Below are 16,667 nucleotides of genomic sequence, written 5' to 3' on the forward strand. Positions count from 1 at the left end.
CTTTGATCAGGCCGCATTTGGAGTATTGCATGCAGTTCTGGTCACCCCCATTACAGGAAGGATGTGGAGGCTTTGGAGAGGGTGCAGAGGAGGTTTCCTAGAATGATGTCTGGATTATACGGTTTCAGCTGCAGGGTGAGTTTAGATAAACGGATGGAGCGGAGACTTGATAAACATATATAGAACTATGAGAGGCATATGGTGGAAATGTCCAACCCTAGAGGACACAGCTATAAGGTGAGAGGGGGGGGAAGGTTAATGGTGATATGTGGGGCAGGTTTTTGTACACAGAGGGTGGTGGGGGTCTGGAACCCACTGCCATGGGTGATGGTGGAGGCAGATACGATAGTGGTGTTAAAGAAGCTTTTAGATAGACACATGGGAGTGTAAGAAATAGAGGAATATGGCCCATGTTTAGGCAGATGAGATCAGTTAAACTTGGTATCAAGGCCTACCGGGAGGAGGTGGCTGATCTAGCACTCTGGTGCCAGGATAGCCTCCTCTTGAACATCAAAAAAATGAAGGAGCTGGTCATGGACTTTAGGAGGGCACATCATCCGAGGACGTACACTCCATTGAGGATAAATGGGGATCCTGTGGATAGGGTGAACTGTTCGGCCGAACGCACTATGGGAACTTCACTCACCCCCCTGCAGGAACTATACAACAGGAGGTGCAACTCCAGAGCAAATAAAATTGTGGGAGACCCCTTCCACCCCTGCAACGGACTGTTCCAGCTGCTACGGTCAGGCAAACGCCTCCGTTGCCATGCTGTGAGAACTGAGAGGTTGAGAAGGAGTTTCTTCCCAGAGGCCATTCGGACTGTAAACGCCTATCTCACCAGGGACTAACTCTACTGCACGTTTTTCCTTCCATTATTTATTATGTAAAAGAATATGTGTGTTATGATTGTGTTTATTGGTTGTCTTTTGCACAAAAGTCCGCGAGCATTGCCACTTTCATTTCACTGCACATCTCGTATGTGTATGTGACAAATAAACTTGACTTGACTTGACTTGACTATCATGTTTGGCACAGACCTTGTGGGCAAAAGGGCCTGTTCCTATGCTGTACTGTTCTATGTACCCACCACCCACTGTGTAAAAACGTTTTCCTTCGGGTTCCTATTAAATCTTTCTCCTCTCACCTTAAACAATATCCTCTGGTTCTTGATTTCCCTATTCTTGTTAAAGGATTCTGTGCATTCACCCTAGCTATACCCCCATGATTCTATACTCCTCTATAAGATCACCCCTCATCCTCCTGTGTTCCAAGGAATAAAATCCTAGCCTGCCCAACCTCTCCCTGTAGCTCCAGCCCTCGAGTCCCAGTAACATCCTCGTAAATGTTCTCTGTATAATTTCCAGCTTAACAACGTTTCCTATATCAGGGCGACCAAATCTGAATACAATATTCCAAATGTGGCCTCACCAACTGTCACATCTTAGCTTAAGATGTGTAATGATAAAACACTCACGAGATTTACGGGTTACATTCATTTAACGTGTGTTTATCGTCTCCACTATTCATGTCCTCCCGCCTTGGCTTACACAGCGCACATCCGATCTGACCTCCAAGTCAGCTGATACAAAGGTCAAGATATTTGCATATCATTATCATGACTCCTAGTCTCATACCAGACTCATCGTCATGACATCCCTCCTTTACCAGAATTAAACCTCAAATTAATACGTGTCCTTTCCTATATACTTTCCAATTAGACTCTTACAAAGCATATTTGCGCTTCTTTGTGTTTTCATTTGTGTTCCAATTACTCACAAAACAACTGCATTAAAATAGCTGCACAATTAAAACAATTCATTACCCGTAAAAAATAATAATGCTTAATTAGCCAAATACACCGCGGCCTATGAACTACTAACTAAATACTTGTACAAAGATAAAACACGATCAGTTACATGTTATTAATTACTTTCAAATAATGTTTTTCTTCCAGCTTCCTTCAACTGAATTCTGTGATCTTTCTTCTATCTAAACTTAATTAATGTGTTTTGCTTCATGAACGTGGTCTTTCTGCTGCAAAGTTTCCATTTCCCATATTTCACAATAAGCTCAATACAAAAAAAAAATCCATATTTTACAATAAGCTCAATACAATACAAAATCATCGTATCACTTGGGGACTCTCCTTTCCTATTTTGGTCTACCAGCTGGCGCAGGAGCATCTGAGCCTGTTGAAACTGCCAAGGTGTTGTCACCCAGACGCCGTTGTAGAGACACCAAACGTTGTGAATAAATGGCTTCTTTATTTAGGCATTATAGTTTAGGTATACGTTTGGTATTCTAACACAAAAGTATTTGTTGCTGCAGTGAGGCACGTCTGTTGACTCGTGGGCTCGAGCTGAGCTTCTGCTGATGTGGCAGGACACTCCCCTTAACTCATGATGTCACGTTCCCACCAAGCCTGTCACGTGACAGTCCCCGTTCTGATGACGAGGGTTCAACAGTAAGTTGTCTGACCATCAGGTGGCGCCACACCATCTCTGCTCACCACCTGTGTTGCAGCGTGCTGCCTCTGGAACTCTGGTCACCGCCTCAGGAATGCTGGTTGTCTCAGAAACACCAGTCACCGCCTCAGGGACGTCGTCTGGCCCCTCTGAATCGGTACCTCTTGGTGGATTTTGGGCCACCTCGTTTTGAGAGTCTCTGGACATGTACTTTTTGACACTCGATACCTTTCTCTTGTAGATAACACCTTCTGGAGACTTTGCCTTACATAATGGTAAGGAGTGTCTATCTTACTGCCATCATCTTGCCTCACAAGCAGGTCATCGCCAGGAATTATTTCAGAGTGCTTGGATCCTCCTTTCAAGTCAGCCTACCATTTTGCCGCACCTTTCCTTTCGGCATCACGGTCTCTCAGCTCTTGGTCTCCCGTGATCTCTCGCACTTCTGGCATTTTCGTGCGGATTTTTCTTCCCAACAAGGTTTCTGCTGGGCTTTTTCCTGTCGTTGAGTGGTTGCCCGATATATAGCCACATATGCTAGCAGTGCCTCTTTCCAGATTTTCCCTTTGGCATGGGCGATCCGTCTGTCTCCTCTTCTCTATGGACTGGTTTTGTCTCTCTACTTCTTCGTTAGCTTGTGGCCATTTAGGAGTCACCTTGTGATGATGGATGCCTGTGATTCTCATGTACTCAGCAAACGTCTCGGAAATAAACTGTGGCCCGTTGTCGGAGTGCAATGTAACAGACAACCCGTGTCTGGCGAAGATCTCTGCTAATGCTTGTACAGTCTTTTCCGCTGTAGTTGACTTAATCACTGCATACTCGTAGTTCCTGCTATAGTAGTCTACCATAATTGATTAACCTGTTGGAAGTGGTCCAAGAAAGTCAACTGTTACGTCAACCCAAGGTCTTGTTCTTCTTCTTATCGAGTCCACACACAAGATTAGAAGTTGTTCAGCCAGAGCTGAACACACTTCTCGGCATCTGCACAATGGTGTCTGTCTTGCGCTTCTTGTGCGTCTTGTGCGTGGTGGTGGAAAGATTGGTTGAAACAGGGCCGCGACGTGAACGCTCTTTCCTTGACCCCAAGGTCTTGTTGACAACTTTGTACTTCTAGTTGGTTCTGGTGGGTTGCTCCTGCTTGTGATTTAGCATCCGTGACAGATCTTGACAAATTTTTTGGCATCTTTCTCACAACCTGGCTCCGCAAATTTTGTTTAGTACCAACGATGCCAAAATGTTTTTCATGAGCCAATGACACGATCCTTGGTCGTAGTGCCTGCGGGATCACCAATCTGCTACCTCTCAGCACACACTGATCACCTACACAAAATTCATCTTTTATGGGAACATATGCTTTGTAAGGGCATTGATCCCATTGCCCACTGTGCATACGCTCTCTGATATCTTTGAGTTCAGGATCATATTCTGAATTGCGCCGAAGCGCACAAAGTTCTCAGTTTCCATCTCTAGCGTGGATGTTGCTCCCAGCTGTTCATCCTTCACCAATCTCGACAGCAGGTGTTTGCTATCCCTGCAATGTGGACTACTTTGTCCTTGTACTGTTGGAGTCTCAGCACCCAGCGTTCTATTCTGGCACGTGATTTAGACTTTGTTGAATAGATCACTTCCAGCGGCTTGTGATCTGTAACGAGTTTAGTTAACACGAGCTTCAACCTCCTGTCATGCTCTTCATGAATTGATGTATAGACGAAGACATCATCTGATATGTTTGTTACTCCTGGCCAGTACCGCCATTCAATGTGATCATGGCTGATCATCCCCAATCAGTATCCCATTCCTGCCGTCTCCCCATATCCCCTGACTCCGCTATCTTTAAGAGCCCTATCTAGCTCTCTCTTGAAAGTATCCAGAGAACCGGCCTCCACTGTCCTCTGAGGCAGAGAATTCCACACTCATAACTCTCTGTGTGAAACAGTGTTTCCTTACCTCCGTTCTAAATGGCTAACTCCTTATTCTTAACTGTGGCCCCTGGTTCTGGACTCCCCCAACATCGGGAACATGTTTCCTGCCTCTAGCGTGTCCAAACCCTTAATAATCTTCTATGTTTCAATAAGATCCCCTCTCCTTCGAAACTCCAGAGCATACAAGCCCAGCCGCTCCATTCTCTCAGCATATGACAGTCCCACCATCCTGGGAATTAACCTTGTAAACCTATGCTGCATTCCCTCAATAGCAAGAATGTACTTCCTCAAATTAGGGGACTAAACCTGCACACAATACTCCAGGTGTGGTCTCACTAGTGTCCTATACAACTGCAGAAGGACCTCTTTGCTCCTATACTCAATTCCTCTTGTTATGAAGGCTAACATGCCAATCACTTTCTTCACTGCCTGCTGTACTTGCATGCTTACCTGTATCTCTGGTTTACCTGTGTGTCTAGTCTACCTGTGTGTCTAGTCTACCTGTGTGTCTGGTCTACCTGTGAGTGCTCTCTGCCCAGTGTGGTCTACATGTGTGTCTGGTCTACCTTTGTCTCTGCTCCCTATCTCAGTGTGGTCTACCTGTGTGTCTGTGGCTGGCATGAGGGGCACAGATCCCTGTGCCCAGCTGTCGGTGCCAGTGGCCATGGGTTCTGTGTCCTCGTGCCACGAGTGGTCCAGGGCCACGTTACTCTCGCCGCTGTCGTGGTTCAGGAATCGCCACTCGATGATCTGGAGGATGGCTTCCTTGGCCTGGGCAATGGTGAACGGCATCAGCTGTGGGAGACAAGTGGGGCCGTCACACACACGCACAGCGCACCGCACCGTTACACTGGGCCCACACAGGGCGCACACACACACACACACACACACACACACACACACACACACACACACACACACACACACACACACACACACACACACACACACACACACACAAACAAACATGGCACTGTCCCCCTGGGGCCCACACACATACACAGTGCACACACACACCGCATCAAACCAGAAAGGGGGGGGGGCGGGGAGATAGAGGGTGTGGGGGGAGAGACGTAGGGCAGGCAGAGAGGAGGGTAGAGGGAGATTGGGAAGTGGGGCGGGGGGGGAGAGAGGAGGCGTGGGGGCATAGAGAGGTGTGGGGGGGGGGGGGGAGAGGAGAGGGAGAGAGAGGAGGGGGGAGTGACGGGGGCTGGGGAGAGTGAGTGGGGGTGCAGATGAGAGAGGGTGGGGGGAGAGGGGTGCATTACTGTGATTCTCCCGTGGGCTGAGGGGGATTTGGACAGTGACCGTTTGGGACTGATTCATGCACAGGTTCGGGATCATTATTCTCATCTGTACCGAGGTACAGGGAAGAGCTTTGTTTTGGGTGATTTCCAATCAGATCAGATGAAACTATACTGTATATAAACACAACCAAGACACTCAAGTACAACAGGTAGAACAAAGGGGACGATACAGAGTGCAGAATACAGTTCTTAGCATCGTAACGCATCAGTTCCAGAGACAAAGTCCAATCTCCAAAACACACATGTAAACGCACACCTCCGGATTCAGGAACAGTTTCTTCCCAGCTATTATCAGGCAACTGAACCATCCCACAACAATTAGAGAGCAGTCCTAACTATTATCTACCTCATTGGTGACCATCGGACTATCTTTGATCGGACTTTGCTGGATTTACCTTGCACTAAATGTTATTCCCATGTCTATACACTGAAAATGGCTCTATCATAATCATGTATAGTCTTTCTGCTGACTGGATAGCACACAACAAAAGCTTTTCACTGTACCTCGGTACATGTGGCAAAAATTAAACTGAACTGAAACTGATAAGGTAGTTTGAAAGATTGAGCTGTGGTGTAGTTGAGGGAAGGATCCAGCTGATGGAAGGCATAGGAAATGTGGAGAGGGATGTGGGCCAAACACAGGCACATGGGACTCGCTTCAATGGTCGGCATGGACGCTTTGGGCCAAAGGGTCTGTTTCCGTGCTGTGCGACCTGGCAACTTATTTGGAGAACTGGGCTCAGATTTGGTCACCTTGCTGTCGGAAATATGTCATGAAGCTGTAAAGGGTGCGGAGAAGGTTTATGAGGATGTTGGCAGGACACAAGGACCTGAGCTACAGGGAGAGGTTGGACAAGCTTGGAGCGCAGGAGGCTGAAGGGTTCAGTTTAGAGATACAGCATGGAAACAGGCCCTTCAGCCCACTGAGTACACAGACCATCCCATTTACACTAGTTGTATGTTATCCCACTTTCTCATCCACTGCCAACACACTTCTTAATAAGTGAGTTTGGTATTCCAACTGCACATGCCCAAGTCATCGGTCATTCGTGATAAACCGACCTGTGTTTCATCCGTCGTCGGGATCGAACTCGGGTCTCCGGCTGGTGAATTGCTGCTTAACCGTCCGTGTCCCAATCCGAGTGTCCCATCATTATCCGGGGGCGGCCGGAGACGTCCGGGATGACCCTGGACTGATGGGACACTGACCCAGAGCAGTGGAGGCCTCAGGCTTACAGCCACTGTGGAGAAGAACCACCAACTCCAGTCCAACTCCCAAGGAACCCGATCCCTGAAGGGCCGGGGACTGTCAGCTGCAACTCTCGCCTAATCCGGTGGCTGTCGGTTAATCCCCTCGGTGCCGGCGAAAGCCGAGCACCAGTCATCAACGGGGATACACACAAAATGCTGAAGTAACTCAGCGGGTCAGGCAACAATCCTGGGAAGTGTCTCGACACAGAACTACACCTATTCTTAGGGGAACGTCACCTATTCCTTGGGGAACGTCACCTAGGGGAAGAGAGAAAGAAGAGTGGAGAGAGAAGAGATAAAAGAGAGGAGGAGAGCGAAGGGAGGGAGAGAAGGGAGATAGAGAGGAGGGAAGAGAGAATGGGGAGACGGGAGCGTGGGGTTCATTTTCCCACACAAGCCATAGGTGACTGGGCAATCTGAACCCAAGCACCAAGTTGAAAGCGGCTGAAGGTGTGCAGCTCCCCTCTCCCAAGGCCACCCTCCGCGGGCTGCGGGTCGGGTGGAGCGGAGGTTTGGGACAATATTCATGCCTTCACAGTGATGTGATGGAAGCGGGGGTCTGAACCAATTGCTGACAAGTCCTGCCTCCCGGCAACGCCAAGTCCGTTATTGGACTTTTCTGTTGAGTGGCAGTCAATCCTTTGGCCTGTAGGCGACGCCGCCTTTCGGGTAGGTGGCATTTCGACAGAGCGGCCATTCGGTAAGTTTGCTTTTAGGCGACACAGCTTTTCGGTTAGTCGGCTTTTAGGCGTCCCATCCTTTCGGTTAGTAGGCGTTTCGTCTTCGTAATCTTTCGGTTTATTGCCGTTTCGGCCTTGTTTCCATTCGGTTCTTTGGCTTCGACTTCTTTGCTTCGGCCTCTCGTCCGTCGGCACCACGTCCGCACACGATTCCTGATGTTGGGGGAGTCCAGAACCAGGGGCCACAGTTTAAGAATAAGGGGTAAGCCAAGATGAACGAAGATGAAGCTGCACACAGGGAGTTGTGAGTCTGTGGAATTCTCTGTCTCAGAGGGCGGTGGAGGCAGGTTCTCTGGATACTTTCAAGAGAGAGCTAGATAGGGCTCTTAAAGATACCGGAGTCAGGGGATATGGGGAGAAGGCAGGAACAGGGTACTGATTGTGGATGATCAGCAATGATCACATTGAATGGCGGTGCTGGCTCGAAGGGTCGAATGCCCTACTCCTGCACCTATTGTCTATCGAGCTGGAGTTAGCACTTCTTCTCCACACTGGCTGTAAGCTTGGGCCACCACTGCTCCGGGCCGGTGTCCCATCAGTCCAGGGTCACCCCGGACATCTCCGACCGCCCCCGGACAGGGATGGGACACTCAGGATGGGACGGGGATGGTCCACTAGCAATTCAACAGCGTCGCAGTGCCAGAGACCCGGGTTCGATCCTGACTGGGTGAAACGCAGGTCTGTACACACGCAGTAGCTCGGCTGCCGAGAATGTCTCTCCACCGGTCCAGTCTCTCCCCCTGTCTCCCAATCGCATCTGCCCCCTCTCTCTCACTGTTACACCCCACTCTCCCGTTGTCTGGCACCCCCGTTCCTCAGATTAAATATATTTTTACACTTAAATTATGAATAAAGATAACAAAATGTTTCCAACACAAGTAATATTTTCTTATTCTTGTAGCAAATACATTAAGGATTCAATTCTTTAACTTTTTGAATATCTCATAATTGCAGATGAATGAACTAAACTGGAACTGGGACTGTGTACGTAGTGTGTGAATAGCAGATTAATTATTTGGTAGAATAGTTAACAATTTATACACAGTTTATGCAGCCAGCGCTTCATTCACTTTTTCTTCATCACAAATGCCCTGTGACAAATCCCATGATTCCTTGTGTTTTTTTGCAATACCAAACTCGCTTATTAATCCTGATCTCTGGGGAATGTGATGGAACTGATAGATTTTGTTTCTAAAAGTGAAATATATTCAGTGATTCAGTGTGGAAACAGGCCCTTCGGCCCAACTTGCCAACACCAATCAACATGTCCCATCTACACTAGTCCCACATGATTGTGTTTGGCCCATATCTCTCCAAACCTGCCCTATCCTTGTACCTGTCCAACTGGATCTAACTGGAAGGGTCTGTTTCCGCACTGTATCTCCAAACTAAACTTAAACCTATGTCCTCTGGTCCTCGATTCAACTACTCTTGGCAAGAGACTCTGTGCATCTACCTGATCTATTCCTCTCATGATTTTATCCACCTCTATAAGATCACCTCTACACTCCAAGGAATAGAGTTCCAGACTGCTCAACCGCTCCAGAGAGTTCAAACCGTCGAGGCTTGGCAACATCCTCATAAACCCTTTCCAGCTTGACAAAATCTTTCCTATAACATGGTGCCCAGAACTGAACGCAATACTCTAAATGCGGTCTCACCAACGTCTTAGAAAAGACATTAAGGGGTTGGACAGGCTAGATGCAGGCAGATTGTTCCCGATGTTGGGGAAGTCCAGAACAAGGGGTCACAGTTTAAGGATAAAGGGGAAATCTTTTAGGACTGAGATGAGAAAAACATTTTTTACACAGAGAGTGGCGAATCTCTGCCACAGAATGTATTTGAGGCCAGTTCATTGGCTATATTTAAGAGGGAGTTAGATGTGGTCCTTATGGCTAAGCAGGTACAGGATACTGAGTTGGATGATCAGCCATGATCATATTGAATGGCGGTGCAGGCTCGAAAGGCCGAATGGCCTACTCCTGCACCTATTTTCTATGTTTCTACATGCAACATGACCTCCCAACATCCACACTCAAAACTCTACCTGATGAAGGCCAATGTGCCAAAATCATATTTGACCACATATCGACCTGCGACTCCACCTTCAAGGAACCATGCATCAACACTCCGAGATGCCTCTGCTCTACAACACTCCCCAGAGCCTTACCATTCACTGTGTGGGTCCTGCCCATGTTAAACTTCTCAAAATGCAGCACCTCTTGGGATCATCGCTTTCTTGTTCCTCAGCTCCACCCATATAGCCTCTTCGGAGATGAACCGTCCGTAGTGTCATATCTGACCACTGCCATCGACATTCTCCTTAACCAACAATGCAACTCCCCCTCCTCTTTTTCCCTCACCCCTGTCTCTCCTGAAGCCCCTGTACCCTGGAACATTGAGCTGCCAGCCGTGCCGCTCTCTTAACCAGGTTTTGGTAATTTATGGAACATACAACAGTCCAGCGTTTGTGCTGAGCATGGTGTTGTTCAACTGCCTCGTCTGCCTGCACATGATCCATATCCCTCCATTCCCTGCAGCTCCATGTGCCAATCTAAAAGCCTCTTAAACACCACTATTGTATCTGCTTCCACCACCATCCCCAGCTGCGAGTTCGAACCCCCCACCAACCTCTGTGTAAAAACACCCACATCACTTTTAAACTCTTGCCATACAGTTATGTCCTGGAGTCTTTGACATTTCCATCCTGGAACAATGGTTCTGACTGTCTACCGCATCTAGGTCTCTCAAGAATGTATACCTCTATCAGACCTCTCAGCCGCCAACGTTCCAGAGAAAACAATCCAAGGCTACCCACCCTCTGCTTACTTGCAAGACCTTAGAGTCATACAATGTGGAAACAGGTCCTTCGGCCCAACTTGCCCACTCCGGCCAACATGTCCCAGCTGCACTAGTCCCACCTGCCTGCATTTGGCCTGTATTCCTCCAAACCTGTCCTATCCATGGCCCATATAGTGCCATATAGCTATAGAGCAGACAAACAGGCCATTCGACCCACCTTGTCCATGCTGTCCACGATGCCTCTCCACACTGAGCCCCTTTGACCACATTAGGCCCCATCCCCCTCTGCCTTTCCAACCATTTGCATGTTCAATTGCCTTTGAAACGTTGTGTGAATACACGTGTAATGGGGCGCCACATATCGATCATTTTATTTGGAGTTAGAGTTAGAGTCACCCAGCACAGAAACAGGCCCTTCGGCCCAACTCATCCATGCTCTCCTAGGTACCCACCTGACATAAACCCATTTGCTGATGTTTGGCCCATATCACCCTAAATCTTTCCTGTCGATGTACCTGTCCAAATGTGTAGGATGGAACAGCTGGTTAAAACCGATGATAGACACAAAAAGCTGGAGTAACTGAGCGGGACAGGCTGCATCTCTCGAGAGAAGGAATTCCGTCTCTCCAGAGATGCTGCCTGTACATCTGAGTTACTCTAGCTTTCTGTGTCTACCTGTCCAAATATATTTTAAATGTTGTTACAGTCCCTGCTCAACTACCTCCTCAGGCAGATTGTTCCATACATCCTCCCCCCTCTGTGAAAAAGTTGCCCTCGGGTTCCTATTAAATGGGGCAGCGCAATGGTGCAGCGGGTAGTCCTGCTGCCTCGCTGAATCAGAGACCCGCATTCGATCCTGACCTTGGGTGCTGTCTGTGTAGAGTTTGTACGTTCTCCCTGTGACCACAGGGGTTTCCTCCTGGTGCTCCAGTTTCATAGAAACATAGAAAATAGGTGCAGGAGTAGGCCATTCGGCCCTTCGAGCCTGCACTGCCATTCAATATGATCATGGCTGATCATCCAACTCAGTATCCTGTACCTGCCTTCTCTCCATACCCCCTGATCCCTTTAGCCACAAGGACCACATCTAATTGGCCTCAACTACCTTCTGTGGCAGAGAATTCCAGAGATTCACCACTTTCTGTGTGAAAAATATTTTCCTCATCTCGGTCCTAAAAGATTTCCCCCTTATCCTTAAACTGTGACCCCTTGTTCTCGACTTCCCCAACATCGGAAACAATCTTCCTGCATCTAGCCTGTTCAACCCCTTAAGAATTTTGTAAGTTTCTATAAGATTCCTCCTCAATCTTCTAAATTCTAGCGAGTACAAACCGAGTTTATCCAGTCTTTCTTCATATGAAAGTCCTGACATCCCAGGAATCAGTCTGGTGAACCTTCTCTGAACTCCCTCTATGGCAAGAATGTCTTTCCTCAGATTAGGAGACCAAAACTGTACGCAATACTCCAAATGTGGTCTCACCAAGACCCTGTACAACTGCAGTAGAACCTCCCTGCTCCTATACTCAAATCCTTTTGCTATGAATGCTAACATACCATTCGCCTTCTTCACTGCCTGCTGCACCTGCATGCCTACTTTTAATGACTGGTGTACCATGACACCCAGGTCTCGTTGCATCTCCTCCTTTCCTAATCGGCCACCATTCAGATAATAGTCCCCTTTCCTGTTTTTGCCACCAAAGTGGATAACCTCACACTTATCCACATTAAACTGCATCTGCCATGCATTTGCCCACTCCCCCAGCCTATCCAAGTCACCTTGCAGCCTCCTAGCATCCTCCTCACAGCTAACACTGCTCCCCAGCTTCGTGTCATCCGCAAACTTGGAGATGTTGCATTCAATTCCCTCGTCCAAATCATTAATATATATTGTAAATAGCTGGGGTCCCAGCACTGAGCCTTGCGGTACCCCACTAGTCACTGCCTGCCATTGTGACAAGGACCAGTTTACTCCTACTATTTGCTTCCTGTCTGCCAGCCAGTTCTCTATCCACATCAATACTGAACCCCCAATACCGTGTGCTTTAAGTTTGTATACTAATCTCTTATGTGGGACCTTGTCGAAAGCCTTCTGAAAGTCAAGATATAACACATCCACTGGTTCTCCCTTATCCACTCTACTAGTTACATCCTCGAAAAATTCTATAAGATTTGTCAGACATGATTTACCTTTCATAAATCCATGCTGACTTTGTCCAATGATTTCACCACTTTCCAAATGTGCTGTTATCCCATCTTTAATAACTGATTCTAGCAGTTTCCCCACTACCGACGTTAGACTAACTGGTCTGTAATTCCCCGTTTTCTCTCTCCCTCCCTTTTTAAAAAGTGGGGTTACATTACCTACCCTCCAATCCTCAGGAACTACTCCAGAATCTAAAGAGTTTTGAAAAATTATCACTAATGCATCCACTATTTCCGGGGCTACTTCCTTAAGTACTCTGGGATGCAGTCTATCTGGCCCTGGGGATTTATCGGCCTTTAATCCATTCAATTTACCTAACACCACTTCCCGGCTAACCTGGATTTCACTCAGTTCCTCCATCTCATTTGACCCTCGGTCCCCTGCTATTTCCGGCAGATTATTTATGTCTTCCTTAGTGAAGACAGAACCAAAGTAGTTATTCAATTGGTTTGCCATGTCCTTGTTCCCCATGATCAATTCACCTGTTTCTGACTGCAAGGGACCTACATTTGTTTTAACTAATCTTTTTCTCTTCACATATCTATAAAAGCTTTTGCAGTCAGTTTTTATGTTCCCCGCCAGTTTTCTTTCATAATCTATTTTCCCTTTCCTAATTAAGCCCTTTGTCCTCCTCGGCTGGTCTCTGAATTTCTCCCAGTCCTCTAGTTGGCTGCTTTTTCTGGCTAATTTGTATGCTTCATCTTTTGTTTTGATACTATCCCTGATTTCCCTTGTTATCCACGGATGCACTACCTTCCCTGATTTATTTTTTTGCCAAACAGGGATGAACAATTGTTGTAATTCATCCATGCAGTCTTTAAATGCCTTCCATTGCATATCCACCGTCAACCCATTAAGAATCAATTGCCAGTCTATCTTGGCCAATTCACGTCGCAAACCCTCAAAGTTACCTTTCTTTAAGTTCAGGACCCTTGTTAACAATGTCACTCTCCATCCTAATGAAGAACTCAACCATATTATGGTCACTCTTGCCCAAGGGGCCACGCACAACAAGACTGCTAACTAACCCTTCCTCATTCCTCACCACTCAACACCCAATCTAGAATAGCCTGCTCTCTCGTTGGTTCCTCTACATGTTAGTTTAGAAAACTATCCCGCATACATTCCAAGTAATCCTCTTCTTCAGCACCCTTGCCAATTTGATTCACCCAATCTATATGTAGATTGAAGTCACCCATTATTACTGTTTTACCTTTGTTGCACGCATTTCTAATTTCCTGTTTGATGCCATCCCCAACTCCACTACTACTGTTAGGTGGTCTGTACACAACTCCCACTAGAGTTTTCTGCCCCTTAGTGTTTCGCAGCTCTACCCATATCGATTCCACATCCTCCAAGCTAATGTCCTTCCTTTCTATTGCGTTGATTTGCTCTCTAACCAGCAACCCTACCCCACCTCCTTTCCCTTTCTGTCTATCCCTCCTGAATATTGAATATCCCTGGATGTTCAGCTCCCAGCCTTGGTCACCCTGGAGCCATGTCTCCGTGATCCCAACTATATCATAGTCATTAATAACTATCTGTACATTCAACTCATCCACCATATTACGAATGTTTCTTGCATTGAGACACAAAGCCTTCAGGCTTGTTTTTACAACACTCTTACCCCTTATACTATTATGTTGAAAAGTGGCCCTTTTTGATTTTTGCCCTGGATTTGTCTGCCTGCCACTTTTACTTTTCACCTTGCTACCTATTGCTTCTACCCTCATTTTACACCCCTCTGTCTCTACACTCACACATTTAAGAAACCCTTTTCCTTTAACTCCATCCTCAACTATCCCATTCAAAACCCCACCCCCCTTATTCAGTTTAAAACCACCCGTGTAGCAGTGGCAAACCTGCCTGCCAGAATGCTGGTCCCCCACCTGTTAAGATGCAATCCGTCCCTTTTGTACAGTCCCCCCTTACCCCAAAACAGATCCAAGTGATCTAAGAATCTAAATCCCTGCCTCGTGCACCAGTTCCTCAGCCACACGTTCAGGTCCCGTATCTCCCTGTTCCTGCTCTAGCCAGCACGAGGAACTGGAAGCAAACCAGAGATAACAACCCTGGAGGTCCTGCTTTTCAGCATTTTTCCGCGCTCTCTAAAGTCACGCTGCAGAATATTCATCCCCTTCTTTCCGACATCGTTTGTGCCGACATGCACTACCACTTCTGGCTGTTCACCTTCGCCCTTGAGGATTTTCTGCACTCCTGGATCCTGGATCCTGGCACCAGGAAGGCAGCACACCTTCCTCGAATCCTGTCTGTTGCCGCAGAAACCCCTCTCCGTACCTCTCACAATGGAGTCTCCCACTACAATGGCGTTGCCTGACTTAGGTCTTTTTGGTTTTGGCTCAACAGCCCTATTTACATCGCAAGCCAGTCCGCCGCCCAGTGTAAAAACGGCTTCTGTCCCAACAGCTTCTAAGTGGGTGAACCTGTTCACAAGAGGTACAACACCCGGGGACGTTGGCATTCCATGCTTCCCTCCCTTTCTCACTGTCTCCCACCTTCTCTCTTCCAGTACCTTAGGTGTAACAATCTTACTATAGGACTTGTCGAGGAACGACTCCGTTTCTCGGACGAACCTGAGGTCATCCACTTGCTTCTCCAGTTCCCCAACAGGGTCCTTCAGGAGCTCTACCTGGATGCACTTGCCACATTTGTAGCAGCCAGAGGCACCAGCCGTGTCCTTGACCTCCCACATACTGCAAGCATCACACTGAATCAGCTTGCCTGGCATCTCCTTTCGTCTCTCCCTCTGCAGTGTTTTGCGTAGTCTCCTCTGCTCAGCCTCCTCGCCGAAGACTCTCGAGCCAAAGACTCACACTTTACTCACAAGGCACTTCCCTCACAAGGCCGCTCACTCACACTTTCCTCCCACATCTCAAAGACATGCGGGATTGAAGGTTAATTGGCCCTCTGTAAATTGCCCCTAGTGTGTCGGGAGTGGATTTGAAAGTAGGATAATCTAGAACAAGTATGAAAGGGTGATCGCTGGTCAGCTGGGACTCGGTGGATCAAAGGGAATATTTCTGGGCTGTTTCTCTAAATAACACCAATCTAACTCTGCCCTGTCTGCGTGAAGCTGTGCCCTCTGTGTCTGGGTGCCCGTGACGCTGTGCCTTCTGTGATGGGTGCCCGTGAGGCTGTGCCCTCTGGGTCTTAGTGCCCTGTCCTGGGGAGAGGCCTGTGGCCATCTCTCTCCCTGTCATGCGCCCTCCCTGGCATTACCTGCTCCTCAATGTAAACGCTGTAGACCTGCTCCAGAGCCAGGCCGACCAGGTCATCAATGATGTCCATGACGTTGCTGTCGCCCTCCTCGCTCATGGCCAGGCTCTGCCACTCGCTCTCGGTGAAGCGCCCGGGGACAATGTCGATCACGGTGACCGGAGGCGTGGCCGCTGGGAGGGCGGTGGTCCGGCTCTTGTCTGACCGCGACTTTGACACGCCCGATCGTGACATGGTCGTCTGGCATGAAAACAAGGGCAGAGGTCAAGAGTGGGGTCAAGGGCAGGGTCACAGACACACCAAAACACACGCTCATCAAGATGCCCCACGTACACTCGTCCCAACCACCTGCCCACGTTTGGCCCTTATCCCTCTAAACCTGTCATATAGTGTTACAGCGTGGAAACAGGCTCTTCGGCCCAACCCATCCGTACCCAGTAGATGTTCCATCCATCCCCACAACAGCCCCCCTCCCTCTCTCCATCCCCTCCTCAGTTAGCCTGACATCAGTGGTGGGGAAAATGCTGCTGTGTCTCCCTCTCCCCCTCTCTCCCTCCCTCCCTCCCCTCCCTCCCTCCTCCCCTCCCTATCCCCCTCTCCCCCTGCCGTCTCGCTCCCTCTCTCCCTCCGTCTCTCCCCTCCTTCTCCTCCCTCCCTCTCTCCCCTCCTTCTCCTCCCTCCCTCTCTCCCCTCCTTCTCCTCCCTCCCTCTCTCCCCCCTCCCTCTGTATTTGT

The 16,667-nt window shown here is 48.2% G+C and overlaps 1 protein-coding gene across 1 annotated transcript; it reads right to left on the reverse strand.

Moving 5' to 3' along the window:
• Positions 1-3,325: 3,325 nt before the first annotated feature.
• c1h2orf81 (chromosome 1 C2orf81 homolog) lies at positions 3,326-16,186 on the reverse strand. The gene is made up of 3 exons (XM_033044857.1): positions 15,937-16,186; positions 4,960-5,188; positions 3,326-3,330 (listed from the first exon to the last, which is right to left on the reverse strand). Exons 1-3 carry the CDS (start codon positions 16,165-16,167, stop codon positions 3,326-3,328), a joined length of 465 nt encoding a protein of 154 aa, XP_032900748.1. The 5' UTR covers positions 16,168-16,186.
• Between the last annotated feature and the right edge of the window lie 481 nt (positions 16,187-16,667).

Source organism: Amblyraja radiata, chromosome 1 (assembly GCF_010909765.2).
Source record: "Amblyraja radiata isolate CabotCenter1 chromosome 1, sAmbRad1.1.pri, whole genome shotgun sequence".
Classification (NCBI taxonomy): Eukaryota; Metazoa; Chordata; class Chondrichthyes; order Rajiformes; family Rajidae; genus Amblyraja; species Amblyraja radiata.

What these genes read in the sequence shown, in the direction of transcription:
- c1h2orf81 (XM_033044857.1), bottom strand. Translation starts at nt 16,167, where the DNA reads ATGTCACGATCGGGCGTGTCAAAGTCGCGGTCAGACAAGAGCCGGACC. An exon ending in GCGTTTACATTGAGGAGCAG is followed by an intron (nt 5,189 to 15,936) that starts GTAATGCCAGGG and finishes TGTCTCCCACAG; the next exon opens with CTGATGCCGTTCACCATTGC.